We start from the raw sequence: 21,618 nt of genomic DNA, 5'->3' as shown, positions 1-21,618 counted from the left end.
CCTCTTGAAGACACTGTCATTGTATTTGCAAAAAAAACTTTTTCTAAAAAAATACAAAAATAGTTTACTGAAAAAAGTCAAAAAAGAGGTCAAATAATTGTCCGTACCTCTAATAAAAGTACAAAATCTGATCGATTTAAGTGAATTCATTTATGAAATGTTGTTTCTGTGTCAAATACTCAAATACAAATTTCAGACTAGGGACTCGTAATCGGGCTGTAGTGGACGAAATTGAATGCTTCAAATTGCAAGAGGTGGGGTTTTTTGTCTTCTATCTGACCACCACAAAATTTCCCCCCGAGGGGTTAAACCGGTTCCGGGACAATCCGGATTGTTTACCGGCATTGTTCAAAACAGTATTTCTGGTCGAAAATTGTCAATAAAAATGATGAAAACAATGTATATTTTGAACAAATATTGTTGAAACTTGTTCAATAGAGACTCTTACAACATAAAATAGCAATTTTATAAAAATAGTTGTTTATAAACTAATGTTTTTTATAAGTTTTACCTAAAAAAACTAAATTTAAACCAATTTTTAATATAAACTAACTAAACAAAGTTATCAGAAGTTCAAAGTTGTCACAAACTGGCTAGAGGTACTAGTATTTGACACAGAAACAACATTTCATAAATGAATTCACTTAAATCGATCAGATTTTGTACTTTTATTAGAGGTACGGACAATTATTTGACCTCTTTTTTTTACTTTTTTCAGTAAACTATTTTTGTATTTTTTTAGAAAAAGTTTTTTTGCAAATCCAATGACAGTGTCTTCAAGAGGACATTCTGCCGCGACGATTGATGTATAAAACATGGTACTTTAGTCGAATTTTATGTACTTTTATATCACAAACATTTTCCGTACAAATATTTGACTCACTGTATAGAAATTGGGTACTAAAGCCCTATGTAAATTTTTATGTACAACGGTAAAAAACACGATTAAAAACCATTTCTGATCACTTTTTTTCATTTTAATGCAAAATTTTTTTTTGACTAGACAACATTTTTTTGATGGATCAACTATGGTCCCCTTAGAACAAGCTGTCAAGTAGGAGCTTTTCTGTCAAGAAGGACCGCGAGGTTAATTTTTCAAAATTGATTTATAAATCCTTTTTAAACTCTTTGTGGTCGTACAAAGGGTCATTGTACTCAGAAAAATAAGCTTTATCGCTGTAAACAATAATATCAGCAATCTAAGCTTCATTTTAGGACCCAATTGCCAAAAATCACTTAAAACCCTATTTTTTCAACATTTTTATTTTTAAAAACGCTGTATCTTTGCAAGGATTGGACATAAGACAATGGTCAATATAGAGACTTTCATGTAAAATTGTCTGAGGAATCGATTCCCACTAACGGTTTTTGAAAATTTTGACGTTTTGACTACTTTAAAAAAAAACAGTTTCAGTAAATGATTTTTGTATTTTTTTTAGGAGAGACATACCATCCTGCATTTTTCGTGAGTCTTTTTTTCACATTTTAGGCTATTTTCAAAAAAAATTTAAACGAAAAAAAAAATCGTAACATCGTGGAAATCAACTTTAATATTTAATATGATCATGTACCTATTATCTTATCTCATTAACTTTTGTTGAGTATATTTTATATTCTTGAGATAAAGAATAAAGTTCAAGTAGAGTTGCAGTTTGTCATTTTTTTAAATTCAGCTTGGGCAATTTACAAGATGTTACAAAACCAAGTACAGTTGTGTTATCTGCATTTCATTTTTTAACTATTTTAGAATCTTGTATGTATGGATGTGTTCAACTCAAACACAAATTTGCTTTTATTATCCGAAAACAATCATTCCGTGACGCTACATTTTCTCCCGTTCTTTTCCCACCTTATCAAATCGAAACAAACCCAAAGTGTGATTCACAAACGAAAAAAAAGTTCAAGATGGTATGTCAGAGACATAACCGAAAGACATAGGACCAAACAATTTTAATGAGATTGTTGATGTTTTTGGATTGCTAGTGAAATTTAGAATAAGATTATTTTGTTTTGTTTCATAGATTTATCGGCAAAATTGTCATAAATGTTCCCCAAGGTGAAACTTCCATGAGAGCACCGGCCACTCCAGGTCGTGGCCACTACTGTCGAAATGGCCATTTTCATGGTCAGTATCAAAAACCATGAATTTTGATACCCATATTGCTAAAACTCGTATGGTTCTGTAAAAAGCCCTCCGGGCCCCGGGGGAACCTGCTTTGCGATCACCGGCCACTTCAGTTTGTGGCCACTACTGTCGAAATTGACATTTTCATGTTCAGTATCAAAAACCACGAATTTTGATACCCATATTGCCAAAACACGTATGGTTCTGTAAAAGGCCCTCCGGGCCCCGGGGGAACCTGCTTCGAGGGCACCGACCACTCCAGTTTGTGGCCACCACTGTCGAAATGGCCATTTTCATGTTCAGTATCAAAAACCACGAATTTTGATACCCATATTGCCAAAACACGTATGGTTCTGTAAAAGGCCCTCCGGGCCCCGGGGGAACCTGCTTCGAGGGCACCGACCACTCCAGTTTGTGGCCACCACTGTCGAAATGGCAATTTTCATGTTCAGTATCAAAAACGTCGAATTTTGATACCCATATTGCCACAACTCGTATGGTTCTGTAAAAGTCCCCCCGGGCCCCGGGGGAACCTGCTTCGAGGGCACTGGCCACTCCAGTTTTTGGCCACCACTGTCGAAATGGCCATTTTCATGTTCAGTATCAAAAACCACGAATTTTGATACCCATATTGCCAAAACACGTATGGTTCTGTAAAAGGCCCTCCGGGCCCCGGGGGAACCTGCTTCGAGGGCACCGACCACTCCAGTTTGTGGCCACCACTGTCGAAATGGCAATTTTCATGTTCAGTATCAAAAACGTCGAATTTTGATACCCATATTGCCACAACTCGTATGGTTCTGTAAAAGTCCCCCCGGGCCCCGGGGGAACCTGCTTCGAGGGCACTGGCCACTCCAGTTTTTGGCCACCACTGTCGAAATGGCCATTTTCATGTTCAGTATCAAAAACCACGAATTTTGATACCCATATTGCCAAAACACGTATGGTTCTGTAAAAGGCCCTCCGAGCCCCGGGGGAACCTGCTTCGAGGGCACCGGCCACTCCAGTTTGTGGCCACCACTGTCGAAATGGCAATTTTCATGTTCAGTATCAAAAACGTCGAATTTTGATACCCATATTGCCACAACTCGTATGGTTCTGTAAAAGTCCCCCCGGGCCCCGGGGGAACCTGCTTCGAGGGCACTGGCCACTCCAGTTTTTGGCCACCACTGTCGAAATGGCCATTTTCATGTTCAGTATCAAAAACCACGAATTTTGATACCCATATTGCCAAAACACGTATGGTTCTGTAAAAGGCCCTCCGAGCCCCGGGGGAACCTGCTTCGAGGGCACCGGCCACTCCAGTTTGTGGCCACCACTGTCGAAATGGCAATTTTCATGTTCAGTATCAAAAACCACGAATTTTGATACCCATATTGCCACAACTCGTATGGTTCTGTAAAAGTCCCCCCGGGCCCCGGGGGAACCTGCTTCGAGGGCACTGGCCACTCCAGTTTTTGGCCACCACTGTCGAAATGGCCATTTTCATGTTCAGTATCAAAAACCACGAATTTTGATACCCATATTGCCAAAACACGTATGGTTCTGTAAAAGGCCCTCCGGGCCCCGGGGGAACCTGCTTCGAGGGCACCGACCACTCCAGTTTGTGGCCACCACTGTCGAAATGGCCATTTTCATGTTCAGTATCAAAAACCACGAATTTTGATACCCATATTGCCAAAACACGTATGGTTCTGTAAAAGGCCCTCCGGGCCCCGGGGGAACCTGCTTCGAGGGCACCGACCACTCCAGTTTGTGGCCACCACTGTCGAAATGGCAATTTTCATGTTCAGTATCAAAAACGTCGAATTTTGATACCCATATTGCCACAACTCGTATGGTTCTGTAAAAGTCCCCCCGGGCCCCGGGGGAACCTGCTTCGAGGGCACTGGCCACTCCAGTTTTTGGCCACCACTGTCGAAATGGCCATTTTCATGTTCAGTATCAAAAACCACGAATTTTGATACCCATATTGCCAAAACACGTATGGTTCTGTAAAAGGCCCTCCGGGCCCCGGGGGAACCTGCTTCGAGGGCACCGACCACTCCAGTTTGTGGCCACCACTGTCGAAATGGCCATTTTCATGTTCAGTATCAAAAACCACGAATTTTGATACCCATATTGCCAAAACACGTATGGTTCTGTAAAAGGCCCTCCGGGACCCGGGGGAACCTGCTTCGAGGGCACCGACCACTCCAGTTTTTGGCCACCACTGTCGAAATGGCAATTTTCATGTTCAGTATCAAAAACGTCGAATTTTGATACCCATATTGCCACAACTCGTATGGTTCTGTAAAAGTCCCCCAGGGCCCGGGGGAACCTGCTTTGCGATCACCGGCCACTTCAGTTTGTGGCCACTACTGTCGAAATTGACATTTTCATGTTCAGTATCAAAAACCACGAATTTTGATACCCATATTGCCACAACTCGTATGGTTCTGTAAAAGTCCCCCCGGGCCCCGGGGGAACCTGCTTCGAGGGCACTGGCCACTCCAGTTTGTGGCCACCACTGTCGAAATGGCAATTTTCATGTTCAGTATCAAAAACGTCGAATTTTGATACCCATATTGCCACAACTCGTATGGTTCTGTAAAAGTCCCCCCGGGCCCCGGGGGAACCTGCTTCGAGGGCACTGGCCACTCCAGTTTTTGGCCACCACTGTCGAAATGGCCATTTTCATGTTCAGTATCAAAAACCACGAATTTTGATACCCATATTGCCAAAACACGTATGGTTCTGTAAAAGGCCCTCCGGGCCCCGGGGGAACCTGCTTCAAGGGCACCGGCCACTCCAGTTTGTGGCCGACACTGTCGAAATGGCAATTTTCATGTTCAGTATCAAAAACCATGAATTTTGATACCCATATTGCCACAACTCGTATGGTTCTGGAAATGTCCCCCCAGACCCCGGAGAACCTTCTTTGAGGGCACCGGCCACTCCAGTTTGTGGCCACCACTGTCGAAATGGCCATTTTCATGTTCAGTATCAAAAACCACGAATTTTGATACCCATATTGCCAAAACACGTATGGTTCTGTAAAAGGCCCTCCGGGCCCCGGGGGAACCTGCTTCGAGGGCACCGACCACTCCAGTTTGTGGCCACCACTGTCGAAATGGCAATTTTCATGTTCAGTATCAAAAACGTCGAATTTTGATACCCATATTGCCACAACTCGTATGGTTCTGTAAAAGTCCCCCCGGGCCCCGGGGGAACCTGCTTCGAGGGCACTGGCCACTCCAGTTTTTGGCCACCACTGTCGAAATGGCCATTTTCATGTTCAGTATCAAAAACCACGAATTTTGATACCCATATTGCCACAACTCGTATGGTTCTGTAAAAGGCCCTCCGAGCCCCGGGGGAACCTGCTTCGAGGGCACCGGCCACTCCAGTTTGTGGCCACCACTGTCGAAATGGCAATTTTCATGTTCAGTATCAAAAACGTCGAATTTTGATACCCATATTGCCACAACTCGTATGGTTCTGTAAAAGTCCCCCCGGGCCCCGGGGGAACCTGCTTCGAGGGCACTGGCCACTCCAGTTTTTGGCCACCACTGTCGAAATGGCCATTTTCATGTTCAGTATCAAAAACCACGAATTTTGATACCCATATTGCCAAAACACGTATGGTTCTGTAAAAGGCCCTCCGGGCCCCGGGGGAACCTGCTTCAAGGGCACCGGCCACTCCAGTTTGTGGCCACCACTGTCGAAATGGCAATTTTCATGTTCAGTATCAAAAACCATGAATTTTGATACCCATATTGCCACAACTCGTATGGTTCTGGAAATGTCCCCCCAGACCCCGGAGAACCTTCTTTGAGGGCACCGGCCACTCCAGGTTGTGGCCACCACTGTCGAAATGGCCATGTTTCATGAGAACCGCCACATCATGATGACTTCCACCGGTCCGCTTGGTGCGCCTTTGTAAGAATTTCCTCCTTCTGCTGCTGGTGGTTCTTCCTTCTGGTTGCTGGTCCTCTTCTTCTATTGGCTGCTGCTGCTGCTGCTGCTCCACGCCGGCCTGACGTGCACAGTTCGAGTGCTCGATTCAAAGTGACTTGCTTTTGCGAAATTTTCTGCTTAAATAGCGGCGCAGCCGGAGAACGGCACAAAAGGGGCGCGGCCTCGAATGCATACGCTCGCTCTGATTGGTCATCTGCCCGATTTGAACTGAAAAATGACTCATTTTGATTGCATGTTTTAAGCGCTTTAACTATGTTTAGTCAAAGTTATTATGTAATAAAACGATAGCTTAAGTCTTCCCCTTTCGACTGGTGATTGAATCTTCTGGATTAATCGATTGGGGGAAAAGATATAAGCGTTTGAAATATGTCAATTTTTTTCGCACGCTTGTGACGGTTTGGATCGAATTTCTGAACTGGCCCCCCAATATAGTAAGTAGAGACATAGTCCTATGTCAAAAAAAATCTCTCAATCTCCCCTCTTCTGCGGAATTCCTGTACAAATCTGCGGTGGACCACTTTGCGCGGATGCAGCACCAGCAGTGGATGACATAACCGATAAATGATTACGAGCAAAAGCAATCCAGCACAGTATCGGGCTGCGATTTGCGGCGGTGTGGCCGCCGAAGTCGTGACCCGTGCCAAGAGCTCTTCTCCCCCCGAAAAATGCTGCATTGAATCAATTTACATGTTTTCTTGTTGGGTGGTGGTTGAGAAATTTGACGATTTTTCGCATTGTAAACTTTTTGGGACGAGGGCGAGAATGACTTACCATTTCGGCAGAACAACAGCATGCGGGGTCCTCCGGGGAAATCCTGTTTAAATCCCAAATCCTGAGATGGCCCAGAACAGCAACCAGCTTGTTATGGTGCAACTTTTCTGTCTTGGCTCTAGTCACGAGACACAAACTATTTCTTTTTTGGCCTTCCAAATTGCGTATCCTTTAGCCACACTATTTTATTTCCTTTCGAAAGGACACTCACTTCGAACAAGAATAACTAATTCCAGGACTCTTTTCTTACGGATTGACACAAACTCACACATGCACTGAATTATTCACCCGGAACGAGAACGACGACGATTTCGGAGTTGAAATTCGATTGAGATTCTTAGCTATTTCTTGAGATTCTTAAATTTTTAAACACTTGCCCCTCCTTCACATGGTGTCCCTTGGGTCCCGCAGAACGTGCAATAACGGAACCCCGACTGGACCGGAACCAATTTGTTATCCGGACGAAATCCCCCGAAGAAAAAATCCCGTTTCCGACAACACGATCGCACCACTTTCTTCGTTCGCTGCGTCTATTTCACTGAGGAGACGGCCAAACCTTTTTCTGCTCCGCTGACTGACTGACTGGCTGGTCGAGGAGGGGGAAAGGGAACGCGTGACACGGCACGACACGGAACGGTGGTCACGAGGAATGGCCCCGCCAAGGAAGAGAGTGGAGGAGAAGGTCGCGCACCAACACGAAAAACGAAAACTGTTCTGCTCTGCGTTGCGGGAGCTGGAGGAAAATTTGTAAACAAAGGGCTTTCTCTCCTTCGGGATGGTGGGGAATGGAAGAATGTCAAACGATTGACGGATCGACGCGTGGGGACGGTTGGAGTGCCACAGTTGATTTTTGGGTCGCTGGTGTTGAAAATATACGCTTGCGTGAACAGAAACACTTTTCAGCAGTTACATTTTGTTTAAACTTACACATTGTAACTCTGGAGCAACATTTGAAAGGGGCGGTACGACATTGCTCTTACGGCCTTTGATTACACGTGTTTAAATGGGACGAAAGGCCGTAAGAGCAATGTCGTACCGCCCCATTTAAAGCGTGTAATCAAAGGCCGTAAGAGCAATGTCGTACCGCCCCTTTCAAATGTTGCTCCAGAACTGAAAATCGAAAATCGATACGAGCTGTCAAATCGCAACGTGAAGATAAACTTTCTGTGCTGTTGCTGTGAAACTCATCAAGACTTTTCAAAAAGTGTAACTCCATGTTGCACGCACACACTCTCACTTTTAGTTTCTCGATGAGATCTTGAGCCAAAATCACGATATTGAACTCAGAAAATCATGATTTTTTGTCAGGGAGAGGAGGGGATCTAAAACCCAAATTTTTGCGTTACGTAATAAAATACGCTCCCTTTTGACAACCATGCTAACAGCCATGCCAGATTACCTATATACAGCAATTCCCCACGAAAACAGCATGGAAAAAAACAAAAGTGCTAGGATCGGGCTCAAAATTTTTCTGGGGGTTCCCTGGCCGAAATAATAAGACCCGTCCCAAGTAACCATCCAGCACTAAAACAAAAACTTAAACAGCAATATTTCAGCATTCAAATGCATGTTAGTCATGCGACAGCACGTGTAAATGCAAATCAGCACTAAGATTACAGCACTCAGCAATGCTGACTTAGTGCAGCGTAAGTGCTGGTGCTGGCAACTGTGTTTATCAATTTTCATAAAACTGGCATCACGGTCCCGCTCGCGTAAGAAAAGTGAGCGAGATAGAATGTTTTTATGGTGAAATGTCAACATTTGCTCGCCTTTTACCGTAGCTTTTGCTGGTTGCTGGAAAAAGAATGTAAGTATTTTATTCATATTTCAACAATTAATTTTACACAAATATTATCCATTTGCAGAAAAACACCCTGGTTGCTCAACTTTTTAGTTTGATTATGATCTGGATATGGAGATATCCTCCATGAGGAAAGTGATCCAGAAGTTCCTGCGACGGAAACCAGCCGGAGCGGTGTTTTTACGGAAGAAGGGACGGCGTAAGGCAGGATATCAGTGGTCAGAAAAGAACCACCCAGAGGAAAAGAAGTGCTGGCTCAAAAAGTCATATTCCAAGGCACTCTTGACATCACTGAGTATCACTGCTAGAATGGAGTGTTATTTTTCTGGTCTAATATTGAAATAATATTCTCTTTTTCGTTGAATAAAAAATGATTGTTTTTAAAAGTTATTCTTTGATTGATTTAATCTTGAGAAACCATTTGACTCGCAAAAAACTTCATGATGGAGTTAATATAGAAGGCATAAGATGCTCCGAAATCACAAGAATAATCCACTTCCAGTTTAGACGTGAGGATACGGTCTCCAAATCTACCCCCAGCGATGGCAGCCTGCAACTTCTGGTATCACATCCCGAACAATTCATCTTCAGTCAAAAAAATCGTATTCGTAAATCAGTCAGCTGTGTCGGTAATGAAGTACAGAGTAAACAAAACGGATAAAAATAGCATTGGGAGCAGAAGTAAAGGGAGAGAGAGAAATATTTTTGCCTCTCTCAACTTTTTGACATTTTCTGCAGGGGTGGATAACAACAGTAGGGGCCAGCACTAAATCAGCCGAGAAAAGTCCAAACTCGGCAATTGTTCAGCACTGGAGTAGCTGTAAGTGCTGATGTCAAAGCAGATAAGCTTTTACTCGCAGCTATAAATGTGCTATCAGTGCTAAATAGTGACCATGTTTTAGTGCTGGATGGTTACTTGGGGTATTTTTTTGTTTGGCCATTAGGGTGACCTACGCCGTGTTAGGGTGGTCTGAAAAATTGCCATTTTCGTAGATTTTCGCAAAAACCACTTTTTTCAAAAAATCATAACTCCTCGCCATTTCAACCGATTTCAATTGTCTTATATGCAGATAAAAGGTGATAAGTTTGCTTTTCAAAGAAAAATAATAAGAAGTTTCAAAAATCTAGCCTAACATATGAAAAGGTCGAATGAAACTTTAAAATGCCGTTTTGACGGTGTCTGGACCAAAGAGCCTATGTCTGGAAATATTTTTATCGGATTCCCCGGACATTTTTACATAACATACTAAAAAATGGGAGGAGTTCATTTACAGGATCCCGAGATATGATTTTTTGAAAATAAAATCCGTGTTTTTCGACGCGCCGCGTGCAAAAACACAAAAATGACAAAATCAGAAAAAAACAACTTTTTCCACTAAAACTGCGATAACTTAAAAATTTCAGCGATGACCTATACATGTCTGGGTACCAAAAGTTGCGTCTTTCAATTACGAAAATTTTGGTACCCAGACATGTATAGTGTATAGGTCATCGCTGAAATTTTTAATTGGGTTGCCATCGCAGGATGCAGCTGAAAACTGGTGAAGAAAATATTTATTTAGTTTCTGTATTTGCCACCTGGCGTGGCGGTAGTGTCGCCGGCCTCAACAGCTGAGTGGTGCATCTATGTATAAATATTTGAAGCACGCCAAAAACGCGGCGTCATTTTGTAATCATCTTAAAAGTAATTTTTAATCCAAGTTTTCCAAAGGTGAATTTCGGCGCCAAACGAACGAGAGAGATGTCCTTTCTGGCGAAGCTGGAAAATTCGAACAACACCGGAACCGACGATGAGGACTCGAGTGTGTCCGCGGGCCGGGCCAAGCCGGCGGACGCTTCGCTGCAGTCCTCGTTCAACATCGAACCGTTCAACCCGGCCAAAATGAAGTGGCCCCGCTGGGTGGACCGGCTGGAAATGGCCTTTCAGCTGTTTGACATTCCGGACTCGCGCCGGTTGGCCATCCTGTTGCACTACATGGGACCGGAATCGTACGACATCGTGGCGGACGCGTTGGCTCCGGCCAAGCCACTGTCGCGGACATTCGACGAGATTGTGAAGCTGCTGGAGAATCACTACAGTCCGAACGCGCCGGAGATTAAGGCGGTGTTCAAGTTTATGAGCCGGAAGCAGGGTGATGCGAGGCCGTTTGAAACGGCCGAGGAGTTTTTAGGAGCGCTGCGGAAGTTGGCCGAGGGATGTAACTTTGGGCCGTACTTGGAGAAGGCGCTGCGGAATCAGTTTGTGTTTGGTTTGCGGAACAAGACGACGCAGAGCAAACTGCTGGAGATGCACGGATTGACGTTGGCCAAGGCAAGGGAGGTCGTGGCGCAGGGACCCAGTTTTAAGGCGAAAGCGCGTGAGGTTCCGAGTCCGGTTAAGGTTTCGCGGTCTTTCCAGGAGGAGCTGGAAGCCACAGAGGAGCATATTTCTGACGAACAAGAATTCTTGGGATACAACGAGGACTCGGAGCAGTACACATCGCCGGTACAGGTCAAGAGTTCCAATTCGAGTCGGGCGAAGGAAATGAACGTGGTCTACGCTAGTTCCATTACGATGGACGTTGATGAAGACCAGCAGCCGATGGCTCGTCAACCGAGAGTTTTACTGCAGGACATTGGTATGTTCAATTCTCCTTGGGAGCAAGGCCCGACCTGCAAGCGACGATTCGTCGAAGATCTCAACGTTACTCCCGACATCATCCGTCAGATTTTGGAGAATTGCCCCGCGAGTCAGGACGTCCTGCGCAAGATGAGCGATCAGATTCCTCTGGAGAAAAACGACAAGAATCTGATCTGCCGCACGATTTGCAACAACATGATGGGTTCGGAGGTCCGCCAGGGCATGACCGTCAAGATTCACGACAAGATCCAGCTCGCCAAGGTCATCATCGAGGCGTATCCCGAGCTGCAGTGCAACGATCCGGATCGGCCACCCGAGTCGGACTGGTTCTGGGAGTGCAACGGCGAAGAAAAGGGCGGCCACACCGGTTACATCCAGCACTGGGTGCGCAACACCATGTCCAAGTCGGCCAAAAGGGACTCCACACGCAAACGGCGCGTTCCGGTGCACCATCCGGGACTGGAAGTACTCGTCCAGGAACTGCACGCCCTGCTCGAAGAACCGGAGAATCGCGACCGCATATTTTCGCTCATGACCGAAACGTTCCCGCTGCGCCAGGAGATGCGCTTCCGCAAGAAGATCAACGCCGAACTGGCCGCTCAGTTCCCGCATCTGCTGCAGCACGGCGGAGAAATGCTCGACCACGAGTTCAACCTGATGTTTCCCGACCGTAAAACGATTCGCACCTTCGAGTCTATTATTCCTTTTTGCATGATGCTCGAAGGAAACTTCCCCGCTATCGAGTGCTGTAAGTTCTTCATCGCAATGCGTTAATCTTCAAAACCTCACAAAATTCCTCCCCCTTTCAGCCGGAATCCTGTCGATCCTCAAGGTCATGTGCACCCTGTCCAACACGTTCATCAGCAACATCACCAAACGGAACGACCCGCTCGGGCTGCACCCGATCGAGGACTACATCTCGGCGATGGTTCGCTGGCGCCAGCCGGACCAGGATCTCGACTACGTGCTCGCCAACCTGGAGGTGCCGCCGTACATTTTCGTCGACAGTCCGGCCTTCGGGAGCGGAGACTTTCACGCCATCATCGAGGGCACGGCCTTCAATTGCGGGGACGACTTTTGCCGCGCGTTCGATCTCGTGCTGAAGGCGTACAAGGTGTTTGCGTACACGTGCGACGTCCGCGCCAAGAAGGTCGTCAGCTTCTTCGACATCTCCGTGTACAACCTGTACAAGTTCAGCCGGATGGTCACGGTGAACGCGCTGTGCGAGCGGATGAAGGCGGCCACGGCGGTGGCCTGAGGCCGATGTCGATGGTTGGGATTTGATGTGTAGATTAAAGTTGTTGTCCTTTCTTGAACATGCATAACAATGAGTGCATTTTTCTTTTCACGCTGTATAAACAAAGACTAAATACCAATAAACTTTTCAAAAATCGCAAATCCTGTTTTATTAGCATCAGTGGCGCTTCCCTATCACAGACGCATTATTTAAGCACCTTCACGGTTTTTGACAGTCTGAAGCCCAATAGGAATTGGAAGTTGGAAGGGTGATCCGCATTAAAATGGCCGTGTTCTAGAGAAACTTTTTCCGATGTACGATATTCTTCACACGAACAAGCTCACTAACGTTAGAGTTGCGGGTGCAGCTGCTGTCGGATCCGCGTTAAGATTTAGGATCATTCTGAGGAACTTGTTTTGTAAGTGTTGAACTCGGTCTCTATGCGATCTCGCACAGCACTGCCAGGCCTGTCCTGTATATTTAATCATTTCGGGAGGAAGAATTGTTTATAGACAGCCAACCTGTAGGCAAGGCACAGTCAGCAGTTTCGTTTGATTAGGGGAAAGAGGGATTTTATCATGGCACAGCCTGATTTTGTCTACATGCTCACCGATTCCACACTGAAATCTCCCAGGCCTCGGATGACGACCTTGAAAGGCCGAGAACCCGGGAGGTCGTGCGTGTAGAAGTGGTATTTCCATGTTTTGAGCAGCCTGCCCATTTTGTTGTATTTCTCCACCGTGGGGCACACGATCTTGATTCCTTGGCCCGTGAGCTTTTAGGTAGCGGTCACCTTGGCATTGTTGGCCAGAGTTCGCAGAAGAGTGTGGTCTTTGTCCGGGATGAAGTAGGGGGTGCTTTCTCCTTCTCGCACCGTTGCACGTTTATTTCACTGTCCGGGTCATCCCACGTGAAGTACTTGTTGTTTTGAAGCAACTTCTTCGTTGCCTCGTCATGTCTGGCTTTGGACGTTTGACGCCCGTTCCTCCGCCTCCCGGCGTCATTTTTCTCGAGTTAGCTGCCGACAGCAGCAGTTGAAGTGGTGTTGATAATTTCTCCAGATACGCGACGAAATCGACCTCTTACTTCGCCGGCGGTCCGAGCGGGAATGTGAACGAGAGAAAGAGAAAATGTAGTAAGTAATGCAACCTTACCTAGTTCTCCGACAATGTTGATCCATGTCTCGTAAGCCGAGACAGACACAACTTAACAGCAAAGAGTGCCTTTTCTCGTCGACGGTTGAGCAGCTACCTAATGCCGTTAAAAAGTTGAGATGATAGAATTTCTTTTATCTACGCAGGGTTGCGCAAGTGATGGATGAAACCGATGAAACGGACTTTCGGTATGCTTTAGGAATCATTCTACTTTTTGTAGTGGTTAGCAAGCATTTTTAATACTCAAACGTGCATTCTGTTTCGCCAACAAACGTAAGGCCTTTCCGTCAAGCGTAACATCTAAATAATTTCTGTTTAGTAAGCGTTAGTAGATAGTGCATTCCAAGCGTTTCTCCTCACTTCTTAACCCTCGCGACCGGTGCCTTGATGCCCATCAGGCCGCACAGCTGGTTCCTAATGCGGCGTGCGTCCTCCAGCTCACCGTCCCACTTTTCCTCGCTCAGACAGGCCAACACCTCGTCCAGGTTCTCCTCGGGAATGCACGTCTGGTCGCCGTACACGAGCAGCGTTTCGTACATTTTCAGTGCCGTTTCACGCCGGATGTTGACGCACAACATGCCCAGGTACATGACCAGCTTGCTGAGCACCCGTCGGCAGATGGCGGGCCCAAGCATGAGCGCACAATAGACGGGAATCGAGTTGAGGTGCTTCTTGCTGTGGACGATAAGGTCGTTGACGAGGGCGAAGATCGCCTCGGGGAAGGTGGCATCGGCGTCCGATAGAAGTATTCGCGAGTTGGTAGCGGGTTGGAGCAGCTCGGAGATGAACTGGAACGCGGACGTCATGACGAGGGTGTCTTTGGGGGTCTTTTCCTGGAGGATGTTCAGCGCGGTTGTTCCGAACGTGGGAATGAACGGCTGATGCGCTTTGAGATATTCGTTCATGATCTTGGCGGCGCAGCTGTGCAGAGATTCGGTCGGGGCGCCGACGGACAGGATGAGACCACCGGTGATGCTGGGAACGTACTCGGGAATGTCCAGCAGCTGGATAAACAGAGGGAATGTGTGATGCGGGAATAGCCACAGAATTTCAGTGGTGTCTTCGGGGAAGATCTTCTTCAAAGCGTCGCGATTCGTAATGTGGGGAATATCCGGCTGGTGGTAGATCAACGAGGCGAAGAACCTTCCAGCAATCGCACGGATCTTGTCGATTCGCTCAACGGACTGCTTCGCAATCGCGACCATACCGCGCTGCACCTGGTCCGGCTTCAACAGCCCTGGTGGACACGTGGTCAAAAACTGATGCAGGGCGCAGATTCCTGCCTCGCGAACCCACGATCCGATGTCCCCGCGGTTGTCTATGGCGTACTCTTCCAGCGCTCTCAAGTAGATCGCGTAGACCTTGTCCAAATCCAGCGTAGCATCCTCGAAGCCAACCGTTTGCACGATGTTGGCCAGTGCCTTGATACAGTCCCGTCGCATCTCGGAGTGGTTGTACCCGACGGCGAGCATCGCCGGCAGGATCGTTTTTTCGTCGAGCACGGCCAAGATCTGCGGCAGCCGGTGCTCAAGCATGAACCGCGGAAGAACTCCCAGCGCGGACACGACACCTTGGGCTTTGTGTTCGATCTGGGTGTTGCGGATGTCCCGCAGGTAGTGATCGATCAGGGCTGCCAGCTTGGCCGGATCTTCCGCTCGATAGTACGTGGTGCAGAAGGAAGCAAACGCGGACACCGCCAGCTCTCGCGTGTTGGTCTTTTCGTCCACGATGGACTCGTCCAGCAGGAGTTGCCAGGATTCTGTGAAAGGAGACCCATAATTATTCCATGAGTTTCATGAACACAATAATCAGTTATTGTAACTAATCGTTAAATTGGTAATATTTTCAGCAGATCGATGCTCTAACTAAATATTATGATAATGATTCTAAATATTAGATGGTTAATGGTGTTTTTAAGTACTCGAAGATTCTGGGGTACTCCGAAAATCTGGGCTGCAGGTTTCCAACTTAAAATAGATCTCAGGGAATTTATAATTTCTAATATTTCAAAATTGTAGAATTGTACACTTCATAATAAACATTCAATACGATGTTCAATGTCATTTTAATTATGACTACTAGTGTGTAATACCTACTATTAGCTATATGAAAAATAAAATTACGAATATATTTTACTCCAACATCTCTAAAACAGTGAAACTGCATGCACAATTTCGAATCGTCTGATACCCATGTGTACTTCAAATTATGGAAATTTGTGTATTTTCGAAAAATAGGGTATTTTGTGAAAATTTTATATTTTACAAAAGAACTGTCCTAAAAGTGAAAAAGCATACCAAATTTCGCTTCGTTTGAAACCCACATTGCAAATTATGAAAATTTTATTATTTATTATATACTTTCGTTATTGTTATAAAACCTATAAAATTTTAACGTTAACAACCTTACTAGAATTGAACACCTTAGTGCTGATATACCAACATTAGATGCTCGATGGCATTACTTGCTGTTCCCCTATTTTGAATTTTAAAATCAAAAATCAATAAAGACCTGGGGTATTGTCTAGTACATTAATCAGTTACAATACTAGTTAGTTTATTTCAACTAGTACAAAGTTCTTCGTCAAAAACCTTACCAATTTGCTCCACCGTCAGCGTCAGCTTCGCCTCGCTACAATTCTTGATAAAGCTGGCGCATCCGTGCTTCATGTACGTTCCGCTCATCCCCTTGAACTGTCCCCGCTGGCGAAACTTGATCACCAGCTGGCCACCCCGCTGGACAATCTCCTCGGACAGATAACCGCCGTGCTCGCCGTCTCCCTTTTCCTCAACGAGCTTCTGCAGCGCCAAAATGATCTCCCCGATGGCCAACGTGGCTCCGTGGCGCGCGTTCAGGTCGGTCGTCTCCGTCAAGTTGAACAGCTTGGGCAGAATGGTGTCGCGCATGTACTCGGGATCTCGCCGGGACAGGTTGCTCAGCGCTTGCGCCGACAACTCGCGGATGTTGGTGTCCCAGTGGTTGATCTTCTTCGCGATGAGATGGTCTGTAAAGGATGATTAGAGTTAGAATGAGTCGATGATCGTAACTTTAAGTCTCACCAATCAGCTTCCGGCGATATTCGTCAAACTGCGCGATAAAGTCGCTAATCTGCAGAAACGCGTTGCTCCTGACGGCCACCGAGAAGAAATCGGCCGTGGTCAGGATGTCGATGCCGTGGGGGAAGTTTCCCAGCCGGCCTACGCTTTCCTGGAACGCTGCCGAAGCCGCCCGGCGGCAGTTGATTTCGCGATCGAACACGGCCGTAACGAGCAGTGCCGCAGCGATTCGCTCCACAAACGGGGCCAGGACGGTCGGATGGTAGGCCCGGGCAAAGGCCCAGCTCATGTAGCAGGCGGCATCGCGAATGTTCTGGCCAACGGCACGGTAGCCCTGGATTTCGTCGTAGACTAGGGCTTGAAGAAGTAGAGGGACGATCTCGGGAAGGCGCGAGGGCAGCAGCAGACCTCGTTTGGCCAATTCGGCTAGGGCGAGACAGGCACCGTGCCAGGCGTCGTCCTGTTCGAGCGGGTTGATCAGTTCGATAACGGAGGAGACGACTTCGTCGCCAAGGGCTTTTGGGAGCCGGTTCGTGATGCGGCCAATGCCCTTGGCCGAGCTCCACCGCACGATGGTGGCGTTGACTTTGAGACCGAGCAGGAGTCGCTCGATGATTTCTTCAATCTCCGCCGGGACTTCGTCGTCTTCATCGTCCTCGGCCTCGTCCGGAGACGATTCTTCCGGTTTTGTTGAAGAGTCTGCTTGCAATGAGGCCGTCGTAACGGTTCGCTGGACGTTGGCCAGCAGAGAGCGGGCTCCCCGTTGATAGCGCCACTTGGCAATCCGCGGTGGGAGTAAAACCAAACCAATCCGTTGGCAAATTTTGATGCACTGCTTGTAGACTTTGAAATTCTTGCAAATCTTTTCGTAATCCAGGTGGAGCACCCACTCGGCCAGTTTCCCCACAAACGGAAGCAAATCGTCACGTTTGCCGTGCTTCAAAACGCACGCGATTCCCGACAGCGGTCCAATCTTCGGATCAACCACAATATCCGAAGCGGAAATGGTCCAGTCAAAGAAATCCCCCAAATAAACCTTTTTCACGTCGTTCCGGATGAGGAAATTCGACGCCAAAAAGGCCGCAATTGGCGTGCAGCTGTCCTCCTTCAAACAACTCTCCTTGCACACCCGGTAAATCCGGTCCATCGTCGTAGGACCACCCTCGTTCCCATCTAGCCGGCTCAAATCGAACGGATTCAACACCAGCAGCGAAAGCCACAACAGGCAAATGAACCGCGTCTCCCAGTTCTCCCAATCCTCCAGATCCTGCTGCTCCAAGTACCCCAGCACAAAGCTCAGATGCCGAATCTCGTGCGGCAAGTGCTTCTGAAAAGCCTTAAAAGTCCGCACCTTGCAAATCTGGTACAGATACTTAGCCGCCCGGTGCTTCATCAACTTGTCCCGCTCACCCTCCAAAATGTACCTCAAAATCCCCTCGACCAGCTCCTCCAAACTTCCATCCAGCAGGTGCGGCTGCTCCTGGTACTTGGCCAGCAGTTCCGTGTACTCCTCGTAGGCCTCCTCGAACCGGTCCTCCGTCAACTCAGCCGCCTCCAGCCCCCGGATCATTTCCCAGATCCTGCTCAAATCGCCCGAAGCAAACGTGTCCAGCACGTTCTGCGGCCCATCGTCCGACGGGTTTTTGCACTCGTCCGCCACCGATTCGACCATTTTGCAGGCGAGTGTTCGAGCAGAAATTCACAAAAACACGACTTTTTTAAAACAGCTGAGCAGAAAAACGGGACTTGCGACGACGGATTTGTTGTTGTTTTTTGTTTCGGTTGCGCAGATAAATCGGCGCGAGGGCGGTTGCGAAGAAACAGGGGAGAAACGTCAAAACGGTGCGATACACGAAAAAGGTGGGTTGATCATTTTGACGGGATGCCGGCGATTACCACAGTTGATTTTGAGAGGTGCGTCGGTAGTTTTCGAAAGGGGCTATCCTGCCCACTCGGAAAATAACCAGGTCCTGGTAAATTTAAGTGTCAGCTGGCACAGGCGGACGTTTGTCGTGCAGTTCAGACCTCGGTTCAGACCGTTCAGACACACTTATTCTAGTCAAGATTTGCGTACCGCCAGACGAATCTGGCAAAAATCGGGCAAAATTTCAGCCAGCTGTCTGGCAACAAAATCAACCAGTTCAATCGGTTGAACCGTGCACGACCGGTTTGTGTCATATTCGCCAGAAATCTGGGGAAAATTCTGCCAGATGGCTGGCGCAAGCCCCCAGACGAACGCCAGAAATGCGTCCACCATTTCCAACCAGGTGGACTATCCAAAAATTTCTAAACGTTCACGTTATGCACGCAAAATCCAGATTACACAGATTTGTGTAAAATGTGAAACAGATCGCCCAAAACAGAAAGCGGCCGCTAGAAAACTAAGGTGTAGGCTTTTTCTAGATATCAGAGCGATATTTACAAATTTGGGCATTGTATTGTACTCTGAAAAATAAGCTTCATTATGAACAATAATATCGGCAATTCAAGAAGCTATTACACTACGGCAAACAAACTCGCACTTTTTGACAGTTTGCCTGCTTTGTTTGTACAAACGTCAGCCTGCATACATTCTGTCTTGTTTGCGAGTTTGGCAAAATGTCAAACACGAAAAAGTGCGAGTTTGTTTGTTTTTGGTTACCCGCGGTAAATTTTCTTGAAATAATTCGTTAGCGTCGAACTGTCAAAAATTGATCGCGGTGGATACTTTTCTACCACAGTTTTTAGTGTGATCAATTAGGTTTTACGCCGACTCGATTTGGAGGTTGGAAAGGAGTGCACTGTTTACATGAACTTAGCACAGTTCGATGCGGTCGTCGATTTTGTTCGGGAAAATTCGTCGACAATCGACGAAGACCATATAAACAGTGCACACGAGCTGTCAAATGACGTCACGCTGTAAAACCTAATGCGGTAAATGCCTTGGTGGATTTCTGACAGTTCGAAATATTTCATGAAAATTTACAGCGGTTAACCAAAATCAAATTAACAATGCAACTCGGGTTTAAAAAAATATAGTTACCTGAGTTGTATTGTTAAACAAACAAAAAGTGCGAGTTTGTTTGCTGTAGTGGAATAGCTCCTTCATCACTTTCGTTAAACGTGAATTGTTTCCAGAAAATCCACCAACGTGCGCATGTATTGCGTGTACGTACACGAAAAAGATTGAGGTTAAATTTTGTCCGGCCAGCTGGCTGACAACATTTAACCTCACTTTACTTTAGACGCACGTAGGTTACTCAATTGTCAACAAATTGGTCATAGTCTAATACGTCCTTAACATTACAACTAAATTAGGTTTTACGCCGTGACGTCATTTGACAGCTCGTGTGCACTGTTTACATGGTCTTCGTCGATTGTCGGCGAATTTCCCCAAACAAAATCGACGACCGCATCGAACTGTGCTAAGTCCATGTAAACAGTTTACTCCTCTGGGAGCATCCATAAACCACGTGGACACTTTAGGGGGGGGGGGGGGGTAAGCGATTGTCCACGCTCCATACAAAAAAGATTTTTTTTGTATGGGCAATTGTCCACGAAGGGGGGGGGGGGGGTTGAGATTCCCAAAAAAGTGTCCACGTGGTTTATGGATAGTCCCTCTCTAACCTCTAAATCGAGTCGGCGTAAAACTAGCCCGGGAACATGTTGACAGCTTCCATACAAACTGAGCGTACCTCTTTTTGTGGGCCCAAGATGGCGGCCTTCGATATTATCTAGCCAAACTTTGAAAACGGCTAATTGTTTAAATAAATATTGTTTTTTCCATGTTTCGGTTTGAAACGACAAAATAAGTACCGTAAACTGGGGTGACTTTGATAGCCCGGGGTGACATTGATAGAAATTTGATTTGGCCACTAATTTTGATACATCCAATATAACAGTCACATTTTTGCTTATATGTTCGTTAATAAGCTGTCCCTTAATGCTTGCATACTCATAATTCTCAAAAATGTTTAGATATTAATTTGATGGGCATTTTAAAAACCTATCAAAGTCACCCCGGGCTATCAAAGTCACCCCAGTTTACGGTAGTCTGGAATCATTTTCTTAAAAATCTTGTTCTTGTTCTTACGGTACACGCGTTAAATGGGACGAAAGGCCGTAAGAGCAATGTCGTACCGCCTCTTTCAAATGTTGCTCCTGAATAGTTTTTCAAGATCTAAATAGAGTTATCTAAGCCCGCTCTCACGCGCACTTGCACACCATTTGATTTGCTGGCAGGTATAAAATTTAACCTCAATCTTTTTCGTGTACGTATACGCAATACATGCGCACGTAGATAACTCTATGAGCTTTCTGAATGACAGTACAACCTTAGAATGAAAAGAAAACTCTTTCGTGAAAGATTTGTTCGTCCTGAAAAGGACGGTTTTGATTCAGATTGTTAGGCCGGCGCGTCACGCCGTCTCCAGGAATTAATTATTCGTCGCCGGTTCCTCCAGCTTCTTCTCTTGGGTTTTCTTCGGCAGCAGAACGGTATGGATGAACGGGACCACACCGCCTTGGGAAATGGTCACCCCGGTGAGCAGCTGGTTCAGTTCCTCGTCATTCCGAATTGCCAGCTGCAGATGGCGTGGAATGATTCGGGACCGCTTGTTGTCACGAGCTGCATTTCCTCCGAGTTCCAGAATTTCCGCAGCCAGATACTCCAGCACGGCCGCCAGGTACACCGGGGCCCCCGCTCCGATGCGTTCGGCGTAGTTGCCCTTCCGAAGGAACCGCCGGATCCGACCGACTGGGAACTGCAGCCCAGCGCGAGAAGAACTCGTCTTCGGTTTCGCCTTTTCCTTTCCGCCCTTGCCGCGTCCAGACATTTTCAGATGAGTTGGTTGCGTGACGAAGTTCACTCGACGATGATCACAGAAGAATAAAATCTAAACTGGCCAAACAGCTG

At 46.5% G+C, this 21,618-nt stretch overlaps 4 protein-coding genes across 4 annotated transcripts in view; 1 reads left to right on the top strand and 3 right to left on the bottom strand.

Annotated features, from left to right (window-relative positions):
- LOC120430247 (beta-1,4-N-acetylgalactosaminyltransferase bre-4) overlaps nt 1-7,603 on the bottom strand; it is a 48,414-nt gene extending 40,811 nt beyond the window's left edge. Inside the window, exon 1 of the mRNA XM_039595328.2 lies at nt 6,857-7,603. The gene's annotated coding sequence lies outside the window, so the exon portion shown is untranslated. The remainder of the gene's footprint in view (nt 1-6,856) is intronic.
- Nucleotides 7,604-10,283: 2,680 nt separating this feature from the next.
- Nucleotides 10,284-12,675, top strand: LOC120430229 (uncharacterized). The gene is made up of 2 exons (XM_039595309.2): nt 10,284-12,025; nt 12,087-12,675. Exons 1-2 carry the CDS (start codon nt 10,399-10,401, stop codon nt 12,533-12,535), a joined length of 2,076 nt encoding a protein of 691 aa, XP_039451243.1. The 5' UTR covers nt 10,284-10,398; the 3' UTR covers nt 12,536-12,675.
- A 1,204-nt stretch (nt 12,676-13,879) lies between these two features.
- Nucleotides 13,880-18,531, bottom strand: LOC120430228 (tubulin-specific chaperone D). Its single transcript, XM_039595308.2, has 3 exons — nt 16,728-18,531; nt 16,265-16,672; nt 13,880-15,427 (listed from the first exon to the last, which is right to left on the bottom strand). Exons 1-3 carry the CDS (start codon nt 18,394-18,396, stop codon nt 14,025-14,027), a joined length of 3,480 nt encoding a protein of 1,159 aa, XP_039451242.1. The 5' UTR covers nt 18,397-18,531; the 3' UTR covers nt 13,880-14,024.
- A 2,229-nt stretch (nt 18,532-20,760) lies between these two features.
- LOC120430245 (histone H2A-like) lies at nt 20,761-21,600 on the bottom strand. Its single transcript, XM_052707488.1, has one exon. It carries the CDS (start codon nt 21,536-21,538, stop codon nt 21,140-21,142), a length of 399 nt encoding a protein of 132 aa, XP_052563448.1. The 5' UTR covers nt 21,539-21,600; the 3' UTR covers nt 20,761-21,139.
- Between the last annotated feature and the right edge of the window lie 18 nt (nt 21,601-21,618).

Source organism: Culex pipiens, chromosome 2 (assembly GCF_016801865.2).
Source record: "Culex pipiens pallens isolate TS chromosome 2, TS_CPP_V2, whole genome shotgun sequence".
NCBI classification, from domain to species: domain Eukaryota; kingdom Metazoa; phylum Arthropoda; class Insecta; order Diptera; family Culicidae; genus Culex; species Culex pipiens.
Note: the sequence above shows the minus strand (reverse complement) of the source record. Positions and strands in the feature narration are given on the sequence as shown.

Excerpts from the sequence above, each read along its gene's own strand:
- LOC120430229 (XM_039595309.2), top strand. The coding sequence starts at position 10,399 with ATGTCCTTTCTGGCGAAGCTGGAAAATTCGAACAACACCGGAACCGAC. Across the intron at positions 12,026-12,086 it reads CTTCCCCGCTATCGAGTGCT|CCGGAATCCTGTCGATCCTC; the intron begins GTAAGTTCTTCA and ends TCCCCCTTTCAG.
- LOC120430228 (XM_039595308.2), bottom strand. The coding sequence starts at position 18,396 with ATGGTCGAATCGGTGGCGGACGAGTGCAAAAACCCGTCGGACGATGGG. Across the intron at positions 16,673-16,727 it reads ATATCGCCGGAAGCTGATTG|ACCATCTCATCGCGAAGAAG; the intron begins GTGAGACTTAAA and ends CATCCTTTACAG. Across the intron at positions 15,428-16,264 it reads GCTGACGGTGGAGCAAATTG|AATCCTGGCAACTCCTGCTG; the intron begins GTAAGGTTTTTG and ends CTCCTTTCACAG.
- LOC120430245 (XM_052707488.1), bottom strand. The coding sequence starts at position 21,538 with ATGTCTGGACGCGGCAAGGGCGGAAAGGAAAAGGCGAAACCGAAGACG.